Source organism: Cololabis saira, chromosome 6 (genome assembly GCF_033807715.1).
Source record: "Cololabis saira isolate AMF1-May2022 chromosome 6, fColSai1.1, whole genome shotgun sequence".
NCBI lineage: Eukaryota > Metazoa > Chordata > Actinopteri > Beloniformes > Belonidae > Cololabis > Cololabis saira.
In genome coordinates, this window is record NC_084592.1 from 23,482,347 (window position 1) to 23,500,638 (window position 18,292).

Sequence of the window (18,292 nt, forward strand, 5' to 3'; positions counted from 1 at the left end):
ACCAGAGCACGGCACCATTATAACACGCCACCCACCATGTTTATCTTAATCATATCATGTGGAAATAACTTCAGGCATTCAGGGATAGCCCCTATGAACCTAATTCAGTATTCTAAATTCCTGCTTGTAATGATATCATCAGATTCTTATAGCTCATTAATTCTCTGCATAAAACCATTCTTTTTACAACAACTTCTAAAAAAAGGTTATGTTTTTTAGTTTAGTTCCTGCTTCTGTTCCATATGGCTAATCAGTGTGGAGTAACATTATTACATCTTTCAAAAAACAAGCTTTTTGCTTTCATACTTTTGTATCTGTTTTATGTGTTCTTATGTTCCATAATCTGCTCTAAACACTGATGAGTGATACAAACCTCTTCAATGTCACTATTAAAGTAAAAGCTTTGGATTTGTGTCCAGGAATTTGAATTACTGCATCCAAGGAGGATGCTAGACCAGAAACACTCATATCTGCTGCAGAAATACATTCATATTCACATACTATAATTTTTATTGTCGAGGGAAAGGTGCACAGCAGAACCTGAATGGTTGGCAGGAGAATGACACTGTAAATCCAGTAGTATGAGGCGAATAAACCACTGTAAAATACAATAAGAATATAACGGGACTTTGGCCAACACTGGCATCTTAAAATGTACAAAGATTGATCTCAAGAGTTGAATATATTAAGCCTAGCTTTGTACACAAAGCAGTCAGCAGGGATGCAAACTATCCACATTTTTCTTGCCAGACAGTGTATTTTGGCAAACAAAAAATTGAAACTATATTATTATTGTTTTGATTTAATTTTCAGCCCTTGTTTTTCTTGTGTTTGAACTGAAAAACACCCCAAATATAGTTGTTTCAAATAGGAAGTTATCAGCAACTCATTGGGCCTGTGTGTTATTCATGGAAGCAAGGGACCTGGGAAAACCCAGTTAATACTCTTTCCCATGGCTTTAACTGTAATTAACAGTCATTTTGTTACATTTAGAACTCCTTTGTTTCCCTTTGATTTACAACAGGTAAAAGAAACTCCACCAGTCTTTAATAGAAACAGTGGTAACTCAGAAAACAATGTAAAAGCACGACTGCATAAATGACTGACTGCCTTAGGCTGCAGAACATTTATTTGGCAGTCATATTAATCAAAAATAAGACTGGGGTAAAATGTACATGCTAAACTGTCAATATACCTTTATGTTACAAGAGTAAGTCATATGCACAACTTTAGACACGCATACTCTAAACTGAAAACTGAGGAGTTTGGACATTGTGCATAATGTAAACAAAAACAGACTGCAATGATTTGTAAATATCACAAATCCATATTTTATTCACTGTACAAAATAAAATATTTATTAAATATTGAAAATGTACCATCTTGATCATTTAAAATTTTCATGGCAGGAAAATGTTTCAAAAAGTTGAAACAGGGCACTATTTACCACCTTCACTTCTTTTAAACACATGCATCTGGGAAGTGAGGAGACCAGTTTCTGGAGTGTTGGGAGTGTTGGGAGAGGAATGTTGCCCCGTTCTTGTGTCATCCAGCATTTCAATTGCTCAACAGTCCCGGGTCTTCTTTATTTAAAATGTTTCAGTTCATGATGCTGCAGATTTTTTTTCATTCGGGGCCTGGAATCTTCTATCATGAAGCTATGTTTTTGTAATGGGTGCAGTGTGTGAGCTAACATTGTCTTGCTTAAAGATGCAAGACCTTCTCTGAAACAGATGTCTGGCTATGTCTAGCTATAACCAGTTTTCCAGTTTGGATTTGGAAGTCCCTCAGGATCTTTGCTTTCTCAATCTCTCCCACTGTTGGCTTATCACTCACCTTCACTTTTGGACTTCCAATCCATACTCATTACAGATGTTCCTGTACAATATTCCAGCTACGCACTTTTAGCCCTCCGTGCATGTTTTATATCCCTGCATCTTACATGTTGTGCTGCAATGAGTAATGTCTTTCAGCCCAGTCTCTTCTAGTGACTGGTAAGGCTGGTCAATGTCAACCACTTCTTCAATCTGCTGCTGATGCATGCCGTACATGGGCTTTTTCTTGATGTGTGCCTGGATCTCGCTCTTTTTCATAAGCCTGCCTTTTGCTTGACAATGCACAAATTACCGTTCAGTATAGGAGCAAAATTCCATCATTTTTATTGGTCTAATACATCAATGAAAGTGGTGAAATTGCTTGCTGACGAGCCCTTCTAAAAAACCCAACATGGCCCTGTGTCTTTCTGACTTTAAATAAGCGCTAACAGCACAACACCTCAGCTAACACCTTGGTCCGCTTATTTTTGTCGGTGCCAGCAGATCTCAGCCCTGCTGGTATTTAAGATGAACGTTGAGCACCGATACAGAGACGAGGATGAAAGACAGCAGGATTTCGACACACAACCCGCCTTATGTCACACCTGAAAGGTTGTCATCATGGTGAAGTTGTATTAAAATGTTATGAAGCAGCGACTAGCAGCACTGAGAGTAGAACAGTAACACCCGGGGTTGATGTTCCCATTCAGCAGGGATTTGAAAACTGTAAAAAGTTCATTTTGTCAAAACAGCAAAAAATGCTAAAGTCATAATATACCATATAATGGAATTCATAACACTTAGTGGTAATTTTTCTAAACACTTTTGCTGAGAATGTGCTTTATGTTCTATTTTATTTTATTTTTTTTGTGTCAGTGGATTCATTATAGATTTGAAAAACATTGCCTGGAACTATATAAATACCTATCTCAACCACACACAATAAAGCTTAAATCATATAAATTTTATCATTTGGATGATTCTGTTTGATATTAAAACATCACACTAATTTTTATACTTTTATCCAAAAGGGCCTGACCTTACTCACATAAAAAATAAATGAGGAAAAACAGTTGTTAGCTCTTGTAGTTTGGATGACGCAATTATAAAAGAATTAGGTTTTCATCACTGCATTTTAGATTTGTTTTATTCTCTTGGGTGCACAGACTGTGTTACATATGAAGATTATATTAAATGTAAAAATATGTTTGTCTTTCTTTACTTGGAAGTGGCTTGCTGTTCATCCAGGTTTCATCCAGTCTTTCATACAGTCCAATCATTTATAATGTTTTGTGAAGCAGCTGCATGCAGTTTAGTTGGCTTGTGTAAGCCCAGGATATTCACAGGCAGCTGTGAAAAACTGCCTAAAAGTATTGGGACATGTGATGGCATGAATGTTAATTTATAGGCGACCATATGGAGACATCGACATCGTTGTTAGCAGGTGACCAGAGCTCAGAGGGCAGTGAGAGGTTAGTGTTACTGGACCATGCCATCATTGCGAACAGTCATATAGTTATTGTTTCTCATGCTTATTAAACTGCTCAGCAGATGGACGATAATCTGGGCCATGATTATGAACAGAGGCAGTGGCTTGTAACTCATACTTAGCCACCAAAGCTCATCTGGGGGACATTAGAGGACAAAGGAAAACTCTGACCTCAAATTCGGTGCATTATTCACTGTGCCTGACAGAAACTGTAGCATTTTCGATATGCAAAGAGGCGCTTCACCTTAATTTTAACAAGGTCCTTCTGTTTATTCAAGGCACGTCAGCTAAGCTCACCGATTGAGAGTGTTTACTTATGTAAGTGACATTTGCAACCTGCCTTAATTCAGTCAGTTACTGGTTATTGAGATGACCTTTTGCTGTCTTCACTGGCAGAAGCCTATAAACCCCAGATACTCAGCAGCTTTATAGGCAGCCAATAATCACACAAGCCATTATTGATGAAGTTGTTATTTGTCAACTGAAATCTTGACAATCTAGAGCCTATACAAATCTGATGAGGATATTTATGAGATTGAAATTGACAAACATTTTACTCAGAGTTTTCAGTCTCTTTGCAAGCATTTAATTTTTCAAATGTATTAATGTAAAGAAGTCACCGTTTCCTGAGTGTGGTGAATGTGTCAGAGACAGTGACAGATGCATTGTGGTCTTTTCTGGAGGCTATCTGTTGGAGATGTATGAAGCTATAGGTCTATTTATCTGTCTCTCTGATAAATATTCAATTTGCATTCTATCGCCTCTCATAAGCTGTCTGCGTCAAAGCGCTGTCGTCAAAAAACTTTATTCCCTCCTAGACAATATAAATTTGTCCAGATGCTTTTCAGCCCATTGGCTCATAAGCTCATTAATTATATATATTGGAAAATCCTGAATTACTTTTCATTGCGTTAATCTATCATGTCGAGGGTGACATTTTCTATAAACATGGTAAATCAATTTAGTCATAGGGGCAAATATACTATTTAGAAAAAAATAAGGCTCTGAATCTCATTCGCATGCTCAGCCTTAAGTATGACAGGGAATGAAATCAATCAAACAGATGGGATAGATTTTATTTTATGGTAGAACCGTAAGCTTTAAAGAATATGAAGATTCATTTGTTCTTGTTGTCTATTCCTGCATTCTCAACAGTATGTTAAACAGTTGATGACTCAGTGTGTTATAGTACATCGTCTTCGGTCGGCAGGTTGGCCGATATAAAAGAACTTGGACTGTTTTGTACAAGCGTTGCCGTGATGTAGAGGCTCAGAGCTAACATATTGAGCGTGGAAACAAATGGATTCAATCATGCAGTCAGAGGGGGGAAATACATCCCGAGGTGTATTATTTTGTGCTGGCTCATGCACACGCATGCAGACGTATCACTGCTGGCATCACTAAGCTTAGCAGTAAATCTGCAACAGTTCACATCTTCTGTATTTGCTCCACACAACACAGATGGCTGGTGTTGTTCACGTCGCTGCCAGAGCCACCTAAAGCGTATTTGCAGAGTTTTACCTTTTTCTTGTTTTTTTTATTATAGAGAAAAATGATTTTAATAATAAGTTGTTGTTTTTTTAAGTTGACAAATAGAATCTTATAACTCTTAAAAGATAATTGGTGAACACAAAATCCAGACGCAGCACATTGTGCACTATTTGTACAAACAAGGTCTGAAAATAGGAGACAAGTCATCAATATATGTTCCTCAGACTTCAGGAAATAAAGTTGGCTAAGAAAAAAAAGAAAAAAAGGAAAGATCTGGCAACACTGGCACTGTTGTGATGTGGTTGTTGAGGACCCAAGCGCAGGAGAGCAGAGTAGGAGGCCGGAGGCAAGAGTTCTCAACCAAAAGGGTTTATTTACCAAAAACAAAGAACTAAAAGCGCTGCTGAGCAGGAACAAGAAACTAAAGACATCACAGGGATCAAAACTGGGCACAGGAACACAGAGGGAAGAAACAGTACGGACCGACAGGGAACAAAGGAATGACAAGACCAGATATACACAGTGGATAACGAGACAGGACGAGACACAGGTGCAGACACAATCAGGGCGAATGGGAAACAGGAGGGACAGAACTGAAACTCAAAAACTGGGGGGGAGTGTCAAACCCTGACAGTACCGCCCCCCTCAAGGGACAGATCCCAGATGTCCCAACAGTCCACACCCAGGGCGGGCGGAGGGGGCCTGGAGGAGGGCCCAGGCCACACACGGCCAAAGTTCCGGGGGCCGTCCTCGGGACCCAGCAGACCAGCGAGAGCATTCCGGGGGCAGTCCTCGAGGCCGGGCAGACCGGCGATAGAGTTCCGGAGGACGCCGACGGGCCCGGGCCCACCGGAGAGTCATTTTGGGGGGCCAACCCCGGAGCCAGACTCGGGACCAGGCACACCGGCCAGAGGGCCGTTCTCGGGGCTGGGCAGATCCATCCAGGATCGCCTCAGGAAGAGGAACAGAGATGGGCGGGACCACCTCAGGAACGGAGACTGGTGGCGGGACCGTCTCAGGAACGGAGACTGGCGGCGGGACCGCCTCAGGAACGGAGACTGGCGACGGGACCGCCTCAGGAACCGAGACTGGCGGCGGGACCGCCTCAGGAACCGAGACTGGCGGCGGGACCGCCTCAGGAACAGGGGCAGACAGGATGCAGGGAGCCGGAACAGGGGCAGACAGGATGTGGGGAGCCGGAACAGGGGCAGACAGGATGCGGGGAGCCGGAACAGGGGCAGAGAGGATGCGGGGAGCCGGAACAGGGGCAGAGAGGATGCGGGGAGCCGGTGTCAGGGGGCAGCCCTGCTGGGCTACGTGTTTTCTTCTTGGTGATGATCACATAATACAGGCTAGTCAAATCAGGAAAGGACATGTGGTGACTCAAACATGATTTCTTATTCTGCATAGCAGCTGCGCATGTACAGGCCTTACGCCATCATTGGTGTTTATACTTAAACTTATTGGCGTTTATTCTGTGTGCATCACTCTGTAATTATAGCACCAATCTCTAGTTGGCAGTGCAGATTATTGATTTAATTCATACAGCTGCAACCTTCAAGAATTAAGAGCCATCTGGCTATCTTTGTACTGTGGAATTAATGTATTGCTCAGATGTAAGTCACTTTGGATAAAAGCATCTGCTAAATGACAGTAGTAGTAGTAGTAGTAGTTTAAATAAATAGTTTCTGACCTTTTTCAATAAGTCACTCATCAATCTGCCTCATCTCTCTCGCCATCTGTTTTGAAAAAGAGGGAGTAGCTGGAATTACATCAAGGGAAATACAGTGCTACCATTTACATTTGGAGGGAGGTTCACGTCAAGCTTTGTTGTCGGGTTTGCACCTACACCGCCGGGTACTCACCTACGCCGTAAGTACAGCATAGATTTGTTGCAGTGAATAATGAGAACAAACATTGCAACCACTGCACAATATCCTAATTTCCAAACACTTGATTTTGCCCATCTACAAAAGACCACAGCAGTTGTTGTTACAAACCTAAATGGTGTCCACAGTTGATCAATGTTCTGGGGTGTTTGAGGGTGGAATTTGCCAGAGCAGTGTTGATGCCAGTAATGGGGAGATAAGAGATGACAAAGAAGAAACAGCAAGTTTCTAAACAGCAGCCTCGTGCTCTTTATTTCTTTCTAAGTTCCTTTTTTAAATTAGTTATTCCTATTTTTGGGGATTATTTCCCATGTAATAAAATAGGGGTTTGGGGACCAGATGACGTACAGTAGTTGCTTGACCGAGGTGTTGTAACATGGTGCATCATGTGATGTTATTGTCGCTTTGCTCTCCATCGCTTATCTTACAAGACAACAAGTTGTCCACTGATCCCAGCAGTCTGCTCACACTGAGGGTGTCTAGTCTGATGTCACCTTTAGGGGTACTGAAAGGAGAAAGATGGAGCAATCCATCTTTGCCAGCGAAGGTTATCTCAGGGGAAAAAATTAAAACACAGAAAATTGTTCAGGACTGGTATCTTGCATGTCAAAGAGAACTGTGTCATCATAAAAACAAGAAAACGTGTAAAATAAATAAATCAAATGTGTGAATCTCATTAGCAGATTTTTTTACTTGCATGAAAGAGCTATTTTTCAAGCTTTTAGTTTTTATTATTGAACAAGACCAAACGCTTTACTGTTCGGTGTATAATCATGCACTAATCAGGATGTGAGATGTTTTGTTTTTTCACATTTAAGTGGTATTTGACTGCTATGTACTCGTTTCAGCCATTTGCCCAAGCTGTATATAATACGTACCATATCATTAATATTCATAATGCTCCAGAAGTCAACAGGCTTACTGAAGGAAGGTTTCAGGAAGCATATGGGTATAAAAAGTAAATTTCACCAGACATCACATGCCACAAAGCCCTTTCCTCTGATTTCAGCACCCTGCCCCAAGGGTTCAATAACAGTTTATTACACCTATCCTCACTTTATGACCCTTCCTTACTTCCACTCGCTCCCCCTCTAGCCCACGCTAACTGTTATTGAAAACACCCAGGTTTACCGTATATCATTCCTGAGCACCTTAGCCCGCTATGTGCAACAAAGCCAATCAGTACCTGGTCATATGGGTATAGTTCAGGTCTCCACTTTTCTAATATCTATTTAGATTTTGAAGTATTTAAACACAATCCCATTTGCTCATTTGTTATCACACCCAGGATGCCTAAAGGGTAAATCTTCTTTTTCCACGTTTTTTTTTAATTTTCATGTTTAACATTTTGCCTTATTGTGAGAATTAAAAAAGGATAGTAAAATACCTAGATTATTGTAAACAGAAAGAACAAAAGAGACTAAAGAAATAGCACTGAGGGGTACATAGGGTATAGTATGTTGAGCGCGTGCTATCTTTGATTAAAATGCGAGAAGTCTTTAAAGATCTTTCAAGGTGGAGGTGTTCAGAAAGAGAGAGGCAACAGCTCAGGGGTGACAGTGTGACAAGACTCAGGGAAGGACCCATCACCCTCTCTATCACAGCGACAGCTTCTCTGTCAGTATGAAAACGATGTAGGTGGGAGAAAACTCCCCACCGAGGTAATACAAATGAAACTAAGAGTCCATATGCAGCCTTCAATTCAGACAAAATGAATGCGTAGAAACCCCCGAAGATCACAGAGATGTTATTGCTTTTTAGTTTGTTGACAAAGGTAAAACACTTTTGAATAATATTTGCTTTTTGGTTGTTTTTTTTCTTCTTCAGTCTGCACCCATATATGCTTTTGTTTAGGTAGGCTAGGAAACGCCAGCAGAGTGGGCAGATGGCTGATGCTCTCTAGGGTGGGTAAGGTGTGTGATGGGTGGAACTGTGTCTGTTTAATTACTTGTCAAGTGAACATTCTAGTTAGCCATTAAAGGGCTCCTTTCCTGCCCTGTGGGTGTCATGGTGGGATGCGGGGAGCCACTCAGGTGCACTTGGCTCTGGCATGACTGCACGTCTGCACATTCACCATCTATAGATTTTTACTTTGCAGCATATCTGTGTTACAGAAAAAAAAAAAAAAAAATCCTTGTTACTATGGTGTCCTTCTTTTGATTTATTTAATAGAATATGTTTTGTAATGCACATCTTTGGCCTGTATTCTGCAATTACGTCATAAGAAGGTCTTATCAAGCTCGCTGTTGTGGTTCTGGTCAGTGTTCAGACTGTTGTCTCGCTTAAAATTGTGGGAAGATTGAGTTAGACAGGCTCAAGTGTCTAATCTGACAGCATCATATTTTTTTTACAATAGACTGCCAGCTTTTTTTTTCTTTTTTAAATAAACCTCAGATATGTTCAGTGTGCAGCTGTATTAACACTGTCTTATCTCTTTGGCTCTGCTTTTTATTTTCTAGTATGTGCTGGTACCGAGAACAAGCTGAGCACGCTGTCAGACCTGGAGCAGCAGTATCGCACTCTGAGGAAATACTACGAGAACTGTGAAGTTGTGATGGGCAACCTTGAGATCACAAGCATTGACCGGAGTCGAGACCTCACCTTCCTCAGAGTAAGGACAAATAATATAACAGACTAAATTAAAAGACTCTGATTCGTATTTGCACACTGAGAATATATGTCAAATGTAAAGTTAGAGCCTCTGGATTGGTAGCTTCATGTTTATTTGCTTAATGCAAACAAACCACAGCCTAAAGGTAACAAATCCTGCTACATGATGTTTATTTGAATATACTCTCATGTGCCTTGAAATGTATTCTAGTCTTTGAAAGATGCCAAATTACATGAGACACAGGAGAAAGCTGCACTTTCCAATATTTCCTGTTTGCTGTATGTTTGGAACCAATGGAACCAATGGAACCAATAATAAGCAGAGAAGGACATAGTTCTAATCAGAAGTAATCAGCCTTCTTCTCAGAATGTCTGATTGTATTCTTGCACATATATATATACACAGTAATCAAACTTGAAACTGCACATCGCTTTCTTTTTTGAATTTAAACTGGAGAATCAGAAATGGAAATGATCCTTTGCACTTCAACCCATCCATCCATCCATTTTCTATACCCCCTTAATCCTGCGCAGGTTCACGGATGTCTGCTGGAGCCTCTCCTAGCCCATTACAGTCGATAGCCAGGGGTACGGCCTGGACAGGTCAACAGTCCATCGCAGGGCCACATATCCAGACAAACAACACACACACACACACACACACACACGCTCACACACACACCGAGAGGCAGTTTAGAATCGTCAGTCAACCTAACATGCATGTTTTTGGACTGTGGGGTTAAACACAGGGAGAACAAGCATGGGGAGAACATTCAAACTCAGGGGCCCGGCGGGAGCCTTTCTGTGTGGAGTTTGCGTCTTCTCCGAACCAGGAAACATCCTGCTGTGAGACATCAGTGCTAACCACCAAGCCACTGTGCTGCTCTCAACACTTCAACCTTTAACTTGAATATCTCAAGAAACATTTAGAGACTTACAAGGATTTTCGAGAAAATGGTACTCTAAACTAGGCATATGAGCTCTAAACAAACTAGTGGTATGACACAAGAGGCAGGGTTCTGTCAGCAGGGCTCCACGGTAAAACCCAGGAGGCGGGAAGTGTAGTAAGGTCGACCTCTTCCTTGGGCCTCCATTACAGGGTAGGAACTTGGTAGGATCAGCTGGCATTTGGTAGTGATGTATTCATTTTCGGACATTTTCAGATGTTATCGTATCACAGTGTTATCATATTGAAACAGTTGCAACATTAACAAAATCAGAGTAGGCAAAGAAAGCAAACTCCAATGATGCATCAACATGGAAGGAGCTGAGATGGCTGATGTAGACCCCGTCCACACGTAGCCGGGTATTTTTAAAACCGAATATTTCCCCCCTACGTTTATAAAAAAATTTGCATCCACATTACATCGTTTTAAAAAAAAAAAAAACCCTTCCACACGTAACCGAAGATCTGCGTTTTCGACCACATTCATAAGCATTTCAAACCTGTAGATAATCTGCGGCTCCCGGGGAAGCTGCACCTCCGCGGCTCCGCTTCCCCGGCAGGCGCGTCTCCTTCTCCCCCCCGTGTCCCGGTACGGCGTAGGGTGCGCGTCGCCGCATACCCTACGGCGTACGCTCTGTGTCGGTGGTCAAGACCAGAGACCATTTATTTAATAGCTTGGAGAACAGATGCTGGATCATCTGTGGTTCTGTAGTAAACAAAAGGCGCACGTCAGAGCAGATTTGTTGTTGTTTTGTCGCATAATGTGACGTTCGAAAACGCAAAACTCCGGTTGTGTGTGTCTACACGCATATACATAAACGGAGTTTTCAAAAATCTTCACTTTGCCCGGAGTTTTTTTAAACCTTCGTTTATTTGCGTTTTCATGTGGATGACAGGTCAAAACGTAGGAAAATATCTCCGGTTTAGCAGATATCCGCAGATATCCGGCTACGTGTGGACGGGGTCGTAGTCATGTTTTCTGTCTTTGAATGCATGGTGATGGTGGAGACAAAATTGAGAAGGCTCAAATTAGAAAGGATATAAAGACGCCTTGACTTCATATCCTAAGAAGAGCATACCCAATAAGTACAGAATCAACACCACTGTAAAGCCTATGGTTGCTTTTGGGGGCATACTGAAGTACCTAACCCCAGAAAGGGACTTATCTGGTCCTTGTAGAACTTCCAGGAAAATCTTGTTATAGAATGGTTCCTTGTAATGGAGGCGCACGCCAACGGTTGATGCCCCATATACAGTAACTATCCGCTCTAATGGAAAATTGCCTTTGGTAAGATTACAGTTATCAAAATTGGTGTCTGTTTTGGTTCTTTAAGGTGAGGAAAAATTGCATACATCGTCAAGGTGAGTTCAAAATGGACCTGTATGCAGAGCTAAGAAAATAACTAATTAAAAAAAAAAAAAACCCAGACAAGACTTGAAATGAAATGATGAATGCGCAAACTTTGGGATGCTGGCACAGATTTGCAGTAAACTTGGTCATGGTAACCCTTAAAATCTTAAAGAAAAGTCAACAATGTTTCTTTTCCTTTTATGAAAACCAAGAAAAGAAAACCAGCTGCCCTCTTGCAATGCATCCAAAAGTACAAGCAGGAAAAATATCCAAAGCCAGGATCGAGAAAAAAAGTCAAGGACTATACTGTAAATGTGGTTAATTGCGATGATACAGTTGCGGATTCCTCTATTAACAAGCAAAGATAACCGAGTGAATCAACTCATGACATTTGAACATCAAACCTAAACTGATGACACACATGAATACCAGCTTTCACTCTGATCTGATGCACACAGACGTACACAGATGCAGGTGATGAAAGCCTCGGGTTCCTTTGGGGTCAAAGAAGTAATAATGTGGCAATGACGGACTAGAAGAAGGTTATCGCAAGGAAATTCGCAGGAGAATGAAAACTGCCTGCTTTTTGGTGAAATCAGCTTCTCCTTTTGAACTCTGTTGGCCTTCTGCATCTCACAGTCACTACCTTAGACTATGCGGCCTGCACTCAGCACCGCTAAAACATGCAGCCCAAGTGATTTCACTTCTATTCTATTCTATTTTGGGAAGAGGGTCTAGGGACCTCCCTCTGTGTAACACTGAAGTGCTGTCCGCATGATTGGAGTAATATTGCTGTGCCAATGAAATTGGATAAGGCAGTTTTGCGGAGGACACCCCCCCCCCCCCAAAAAAAAAAAAGGAAAAAGAAAAAAAAAAAAAAAGTAAGCTCTGTTCTCATATTTTGCTACTAGAGCAATGATTACAGTTATTATGGCAGAATTTGTTCACATCAGGTGAAAGTAATGGGGTGACATGTCTTTGGTTGTGTATTTAGTTTGTTTAGAGCAAAATATCAAGATTGAGCAAACGTACCATAATAAAAACAAATCATTAAGTACTCAGTGTTGTGCAAAGCAATTCAGGAAGCACCCCCTGGGATGCAAAACAAAACTGAGATTATATTAAGAAAGAGGGAGCAATGGATGGTGAATGGATACCATTAGACTCCTACAGAGGCAATGGGCCCCACTGATGTAGATTACAAAAGGTGGTAGGGCTATGTGTGTCCTAAAATGCATGGATAGAAGGATTTTAAACCAATCTGTGATTGCTTGCTTGCAACTTGAAACAACATCCTCCACTCTGCTTGAGTTTACACGCGCCTCTTGATAATGCCACGTGTACAAGCTAACATTACATTAAGGCACAATTTACGGGTTGAGGTTGAAAGTCCATTAGTACAATCCCCTCTTTAGATGCCCACATTACACCACCAGTCATTTACAAAATGTCTCCCTGTGGCTCTAACTTGCCAGGGTCCCGCACCTTTCTATGGTTGGCAATTAAAATGGGTTAATTGAAGATGCTAATTAGGAACATGAAGTGCCAAACAGCAAGGGAGCCAAAGGGCAGGGTGCAGTATGTATTTTTAGGGAATATTATTATTATTATGATAAGACACATTAATAACATGCTTCCCGAGGGAGGGGGAAAAATCACCTTGAGGTAGAGAAGAAAAGAAGAAGTGAGGAAAAAAACTCTGTGTGCACCAGCTTACTATACCACCTGTCTCTGGGAGGTGATTGAAACTGATGCCTGTGCACTGGCTCTTTCTTTTGAAGATAGCCAACAGATTGATGGCTGCCTCCCAAAGCCCCTCAAACAGCTTTAGCAGTAAATAGAGTCCATCTTCCAAACTGCCTCCACGACAGATGAATCAACGCTTGCACAGTGATTAATAACTGCATTTCAGCAGTGAGCTTTCCACCCCACATCCAACATATGCACATTCTCACCAACAGCCCAACTTTGAGCTTAAACCATAAGACGTGTTTGCATCCTCAGTTTTTAAATCCCTGCTAAATCCATATTCTCACTCCTTTGAGTTTGTTTCTCATCTTTATTATGAAGAACCTGCATTTGCATGCAAAGATTCAAATGGCAAATTGTGCCCATATAACAAGTTCACACGTGTTTGGTGTTTTACGGAACGGGAACAAAGAAGAAAGCCAAGACACAGTTTGCGTGTTTCTTTTTCCTCATGACACTTTCTTGTGTGAGCCCACAAACATCTTAGGGATTATAAAATATTAATTTTTCCATCTCTCCCTCTCTTAATAATGTCTAGTGTAGGAACCCACAACCACACAAGGAAATAGGCTTGTTTGACTTGCCACTGCAATCATTATTAAACATCATTTTGAACACAAAATGAAAGCGGTGATCGGATTGCTTATCAGTCCAGAACAAGCTCACTTACTTCCCACCTATCATGTAGTAGCATGTAGAAGAGAAGAGTAAGTGCTCTGCAGCCCCCCGTCCCAATCTTATTCATACACTTAAAGTTTTTCTCTAAAGTAATTACTTTTCCTTACACGTGTATGTCAGTTGCTTTGCAAATACGTTTTAAATAATGAAGGCTTGTATGCAAATATCCGAGAAACCATACCCTTAAGACATAATGTGTGAATGAGCAAACAATGAAGAGTAAAATGTTTATTCACAGCAGATGTATTCAGGGTCCCTTTTGTTTTATCAGTTCCTTGTGGTATTTTAAGTACGTAAAAGCAGCTATTAAAAATGGTTTCAAAACTGCTGAAAATGCCGGTCCCCTTACGTCTATGCTTTAAATAGGGCTTTAAAGAAAAGATGGTTTTTGGCTGGAAGTGTGGTCCTCACTGACAGTTGTATTAAGTGTGCACTTGACAATACACTTGTTCACATAATTCTCAGCTGTCATAGTGACGTTTACCAGATGGAGGCCACAGTGTGTGCACTAGTGAACAAGGACAGACTAATGGGTGCCCAAAGATGAGGGATATCGCCTAACTTCAGATAGAAGAGCTGTCTTTACAGTTTACACAAAGGTTCGTGTCTTCGAACCTCAAGCTGTTCAATTCCATGATTTCAAGCAAGTTTTGTGAGAGAATACAACATAAGAAAAATCATGTGCATTTCCTGTTTTCATTCCTAGCTGATTTGACCTTGCTTTGCTTTAGGGTGGAGGTGACAGTGAAGGGTTAAGCGGTTAGAGAGCGAGAACATTTTGCTTAAGGAAATTGAACATTCAGAACAAACATGGGAACGCTAGCGCACTGTTGGGATGGATGGATGGACGGACGGACGGATATATGGATGGACGGATGAAGTGGTGGATTGATAAAGGCTTCAGGCCACCATGCCAGTCCAAGGCACATAGAAAAACATCCACAAACTCTCAAACATACTCCATAGAATAATTATCCTTATGCACATTATTTTGGATAGTGGGAGGAAACTGGAGTACCCAGATAAAATCCTTGAAAGAATGGGGCGATAAAATGTTTGAAATGTCAAAACAATTCTCTTAGGTTGTTAATTTATGTTGACATGAGATTAAATGTTACAGACGGCGAAAAAAGCAGATATTCCTGATATAAAGGTGAAAACATGAATGTGCATATATTTTAGTCATGTCAATTCACGGCAAAAGTAATATCAAAGCACTGATGTTCACAAAAACAATATACCAAGTCTTCTGTACATCCGTCGTATGATCTCCTAGCTGTGTAATTATGATTACAAATGAAGGCTACTTCTACATTTTATTATTTTATTTTATTAATGTCATTTTATTCGGCCATTGTTACAGATTCTGCTATGTTCACTCGAATGCTTCACATTTAAATTAGGAAATTGGACATGCAGTGCACTGTTAGACTCACTCCTCACTAAATTACAAAATTCAATTGTCAAAAATGTGCTTGTACTTGGATACAATTTATTCAAGTGTTCCAGGTCCTACTTCCAATCATAAGTGCCCACAAATCAGCAGTAAGCTTTCAAGAAAACAATGGGATCAAAAAAATCGAAAGTTCAGTCTCTTTCGAGGTAGAATATTTGATCAGCGATCTTCAAGGAAGTTTTATCCAATATGAATGATTTAATTTGATTTTCTGCCCATCTTCATCAGGCTGCATGATTAACCGTGACTTGTTTAATGGTTAATACATCTGAACAGATGCCAGATATTTACAGGAGACAGAGGACAGAATCACATTTAAAGCATGACGTACTGTGTGAATAAACTGCATAATGGGAATAATTGAAGTGATCAGTGTTGCAGCTTTCTTGTGTTCAGCTCTTAAATGAAGCTCAGTGCACATTGGGGTGATGTCTGTTAATATTCTATATTAAATTTGACATCCCTTTTTTTTCTTTTCAAGAGTTGACAAGATTTATAGACATTAATTTAACATCTGTGACATGCTGAATGGAAAAATACCAGCCAGAGGAGAGTACTTCTAAACAATATTATTTGAACCATCACAGTTCCACTCCTTCAGGTGCTCTATGGGATGTGCATCTTTGGACATTGGCTTCATAATTTTAAGGTGCTTACTTCCGATGTAGAGCAAATATTAAACGCTGTGAAATTGGCCGAAGATAAAGATGGGGAAACCGGAAAATTCTGCTCTGATCTGGGTCAATGAAGTCACAGCACCTAGAATACTGGAATATCTCACAAAATAAGACTTAAGTGACAGGGTTGTATTATATTTGAATTTGTGAATCGGTAATCCCTTCAAACGTATGCTTCAAAACACAGAAATATTTGCATCTTTCCTTTTTAAGCAGCAAGAAGAATATTTGAAAATGTCTTTTCCTCAAATATCTAAACATCTGCCATCAAAACTACTCTAAAACATATATGAATATGAAAATAATTTTCCGTACATAAGTAACCTTAATTGAAGTATGTTTTTTAGAAACACTTCAACTATTGGAAACTGAATTTATTCTTTGCTGCCAGCTGAAATGGGCCGCATTTCTTTTCTAGAATGAAAAAAACTAAACTGTAATCAATCATTTCAGTTAAACCATTACCGTGTCAGGTGTTGAGTGTCTTCATATCCAATTATGCATATGAAGTATAAGATGTAAACAACTAAGAGGATCTCTAGTAAGCGTGAAAACAAATTCTCCATTAACTTCGTTTTTGAACGCAGCACTTCAAAATGTCCTCTAAAAATGTTCAATGATTTAGTCCTTTGAAGAGTGCTGTTGGCCTTTGCATCCATGCCATGGTATTATAATTTAAAGTGTTTGTAATATAATGTGGAGTGTTCAACATACCTATTAACTCAAGTTCAGATTTTATCCCTGAGTTAAATCAAGTCATGGTAATTTAGCATTAATTCTTATGGTGTTTTAAAGAAGTGTATATGAAATTGCCAATTCCCACAGAACATAAATGCAGCATCTTTTTTCCTCTTCCCCTGTCTCATATTTCTTTTTGACTGGCATATTTGTCCCTCAGGCGCCATCAATGCCCTCCCCAGCTTCCTAATTCTGATGCACCGTTAGATGAGCGGAGATTACGTTGGCCCCATGCTCCATAGCAAACTCCTTCAATATTAATGAAGACTGATGAAGTGCTCGGGAGCCCCTGTCTTTCAGCCTAGACCCAGATTGGATTGACAGTTGCAATTAGCGTCTCCTCAAGTTCATTTCCATCATTTTAATTTGACACGAAGAAGGACAGTGCACGGTTGGAAGTGACACCACTGACAGGGAAAAGTCCACAGAACGGTTAGCCAAGGGAAGCGTGATGAAAGAGTTTGACCAGCAACTAAACTGGAAGGTATGCTCTATAAAAGAGGTGCTAACGTTGGCAAAAACAGAAATCAGAAGTGATTCTTTACAGCTTGGTTTTCATGACCGCCACACAACTAATCCTACATGTACACGAGTAACAAATCCACCTGAAGGCCTCTGTAGCCCATCTACGTTCAACAGCACCTTGTATCACCTTTGAGGTACAGGATTTTTTTTGTTTTGTTTTTTTTAAAAGAGTTCAACTTTCATGGTTTCCGCTGTCAACAGCAACAGTCACCGAATGGATCGCTTGTCAGTGTGTCTATGAGAAACAGTGTTGGGGGTAACGCGTTACAAAAGTAACGCAATTACAGTAATGTATTACTATTTGCTGTAACGCAGTAATATAACGCATTACTAATACATTTTCGGTAATATTTTACTCGTTACAATCTAAGTAACGCGCGTTATAACGCATTTTAACCCGTTTAGCTGTTGTTTTTTAAAGAATTCACCAACGAGACATCCGCGTCCGCGAGACATCCCGACAACAGAAAAAAGCGTTGGGAACGCGGCGCGGCGGAACGTAGCGCCGCTGGACACTGTTTGTGTGGGGACTGTTCAGTGAGCAGAGCCGGCAGGGAAAAGTCAACAGTGCGGCGTGTCCGCGTGTAACTTAAATCTACCATGGTCTCAGCGTTAGGGCTCGGCCAAGTGAGGCTTTATTAATATATGGGCTTTATATATTTATTAAATATATATGAGTGCGGAGTCGGCGAGGAGCTGCGCGCGGCGAGGAGCAGGAGCCGGGCTCACAGTCAGTCGCGCTGTGAGAGCGGATTTATGGTTCCGCGTTAAATCGACGCAGAGCTTTCGCCGTAGGGTACGCAGTAGTTCGCGTAACCCACGGCGTATGGCCTGCGTTGGTGTAACGCGGAACCATAAATCAGCCTTAAACCACACCTG

The 18,292-nt window shown here is 40.8% G+C and overlaps 1 protein-coding gene across 1 annotated transcript in view; it reads left to right on the forward strand.

The window, feature by feature from the left end:
• The window catches only part of LOC133446041 (receptor tyrosine-protein kinase erbB-4-like), a 377,138-nt gene that overhangs the window by 153,742 nt on the left and 205,104 nt on the right, over window positions 1-18,292 (forward strand). The window contains exon 2 of the mRNA XM_061723735.1: window positions 9,143-9,294. Coding sequence (XP_061579719.1) covers window positions 9,143-9,294 — 152 coding nt within the window. The remainder of the gene's footprint in view (window positions 1-9,142; window positions 9,295-18,292) is intronic.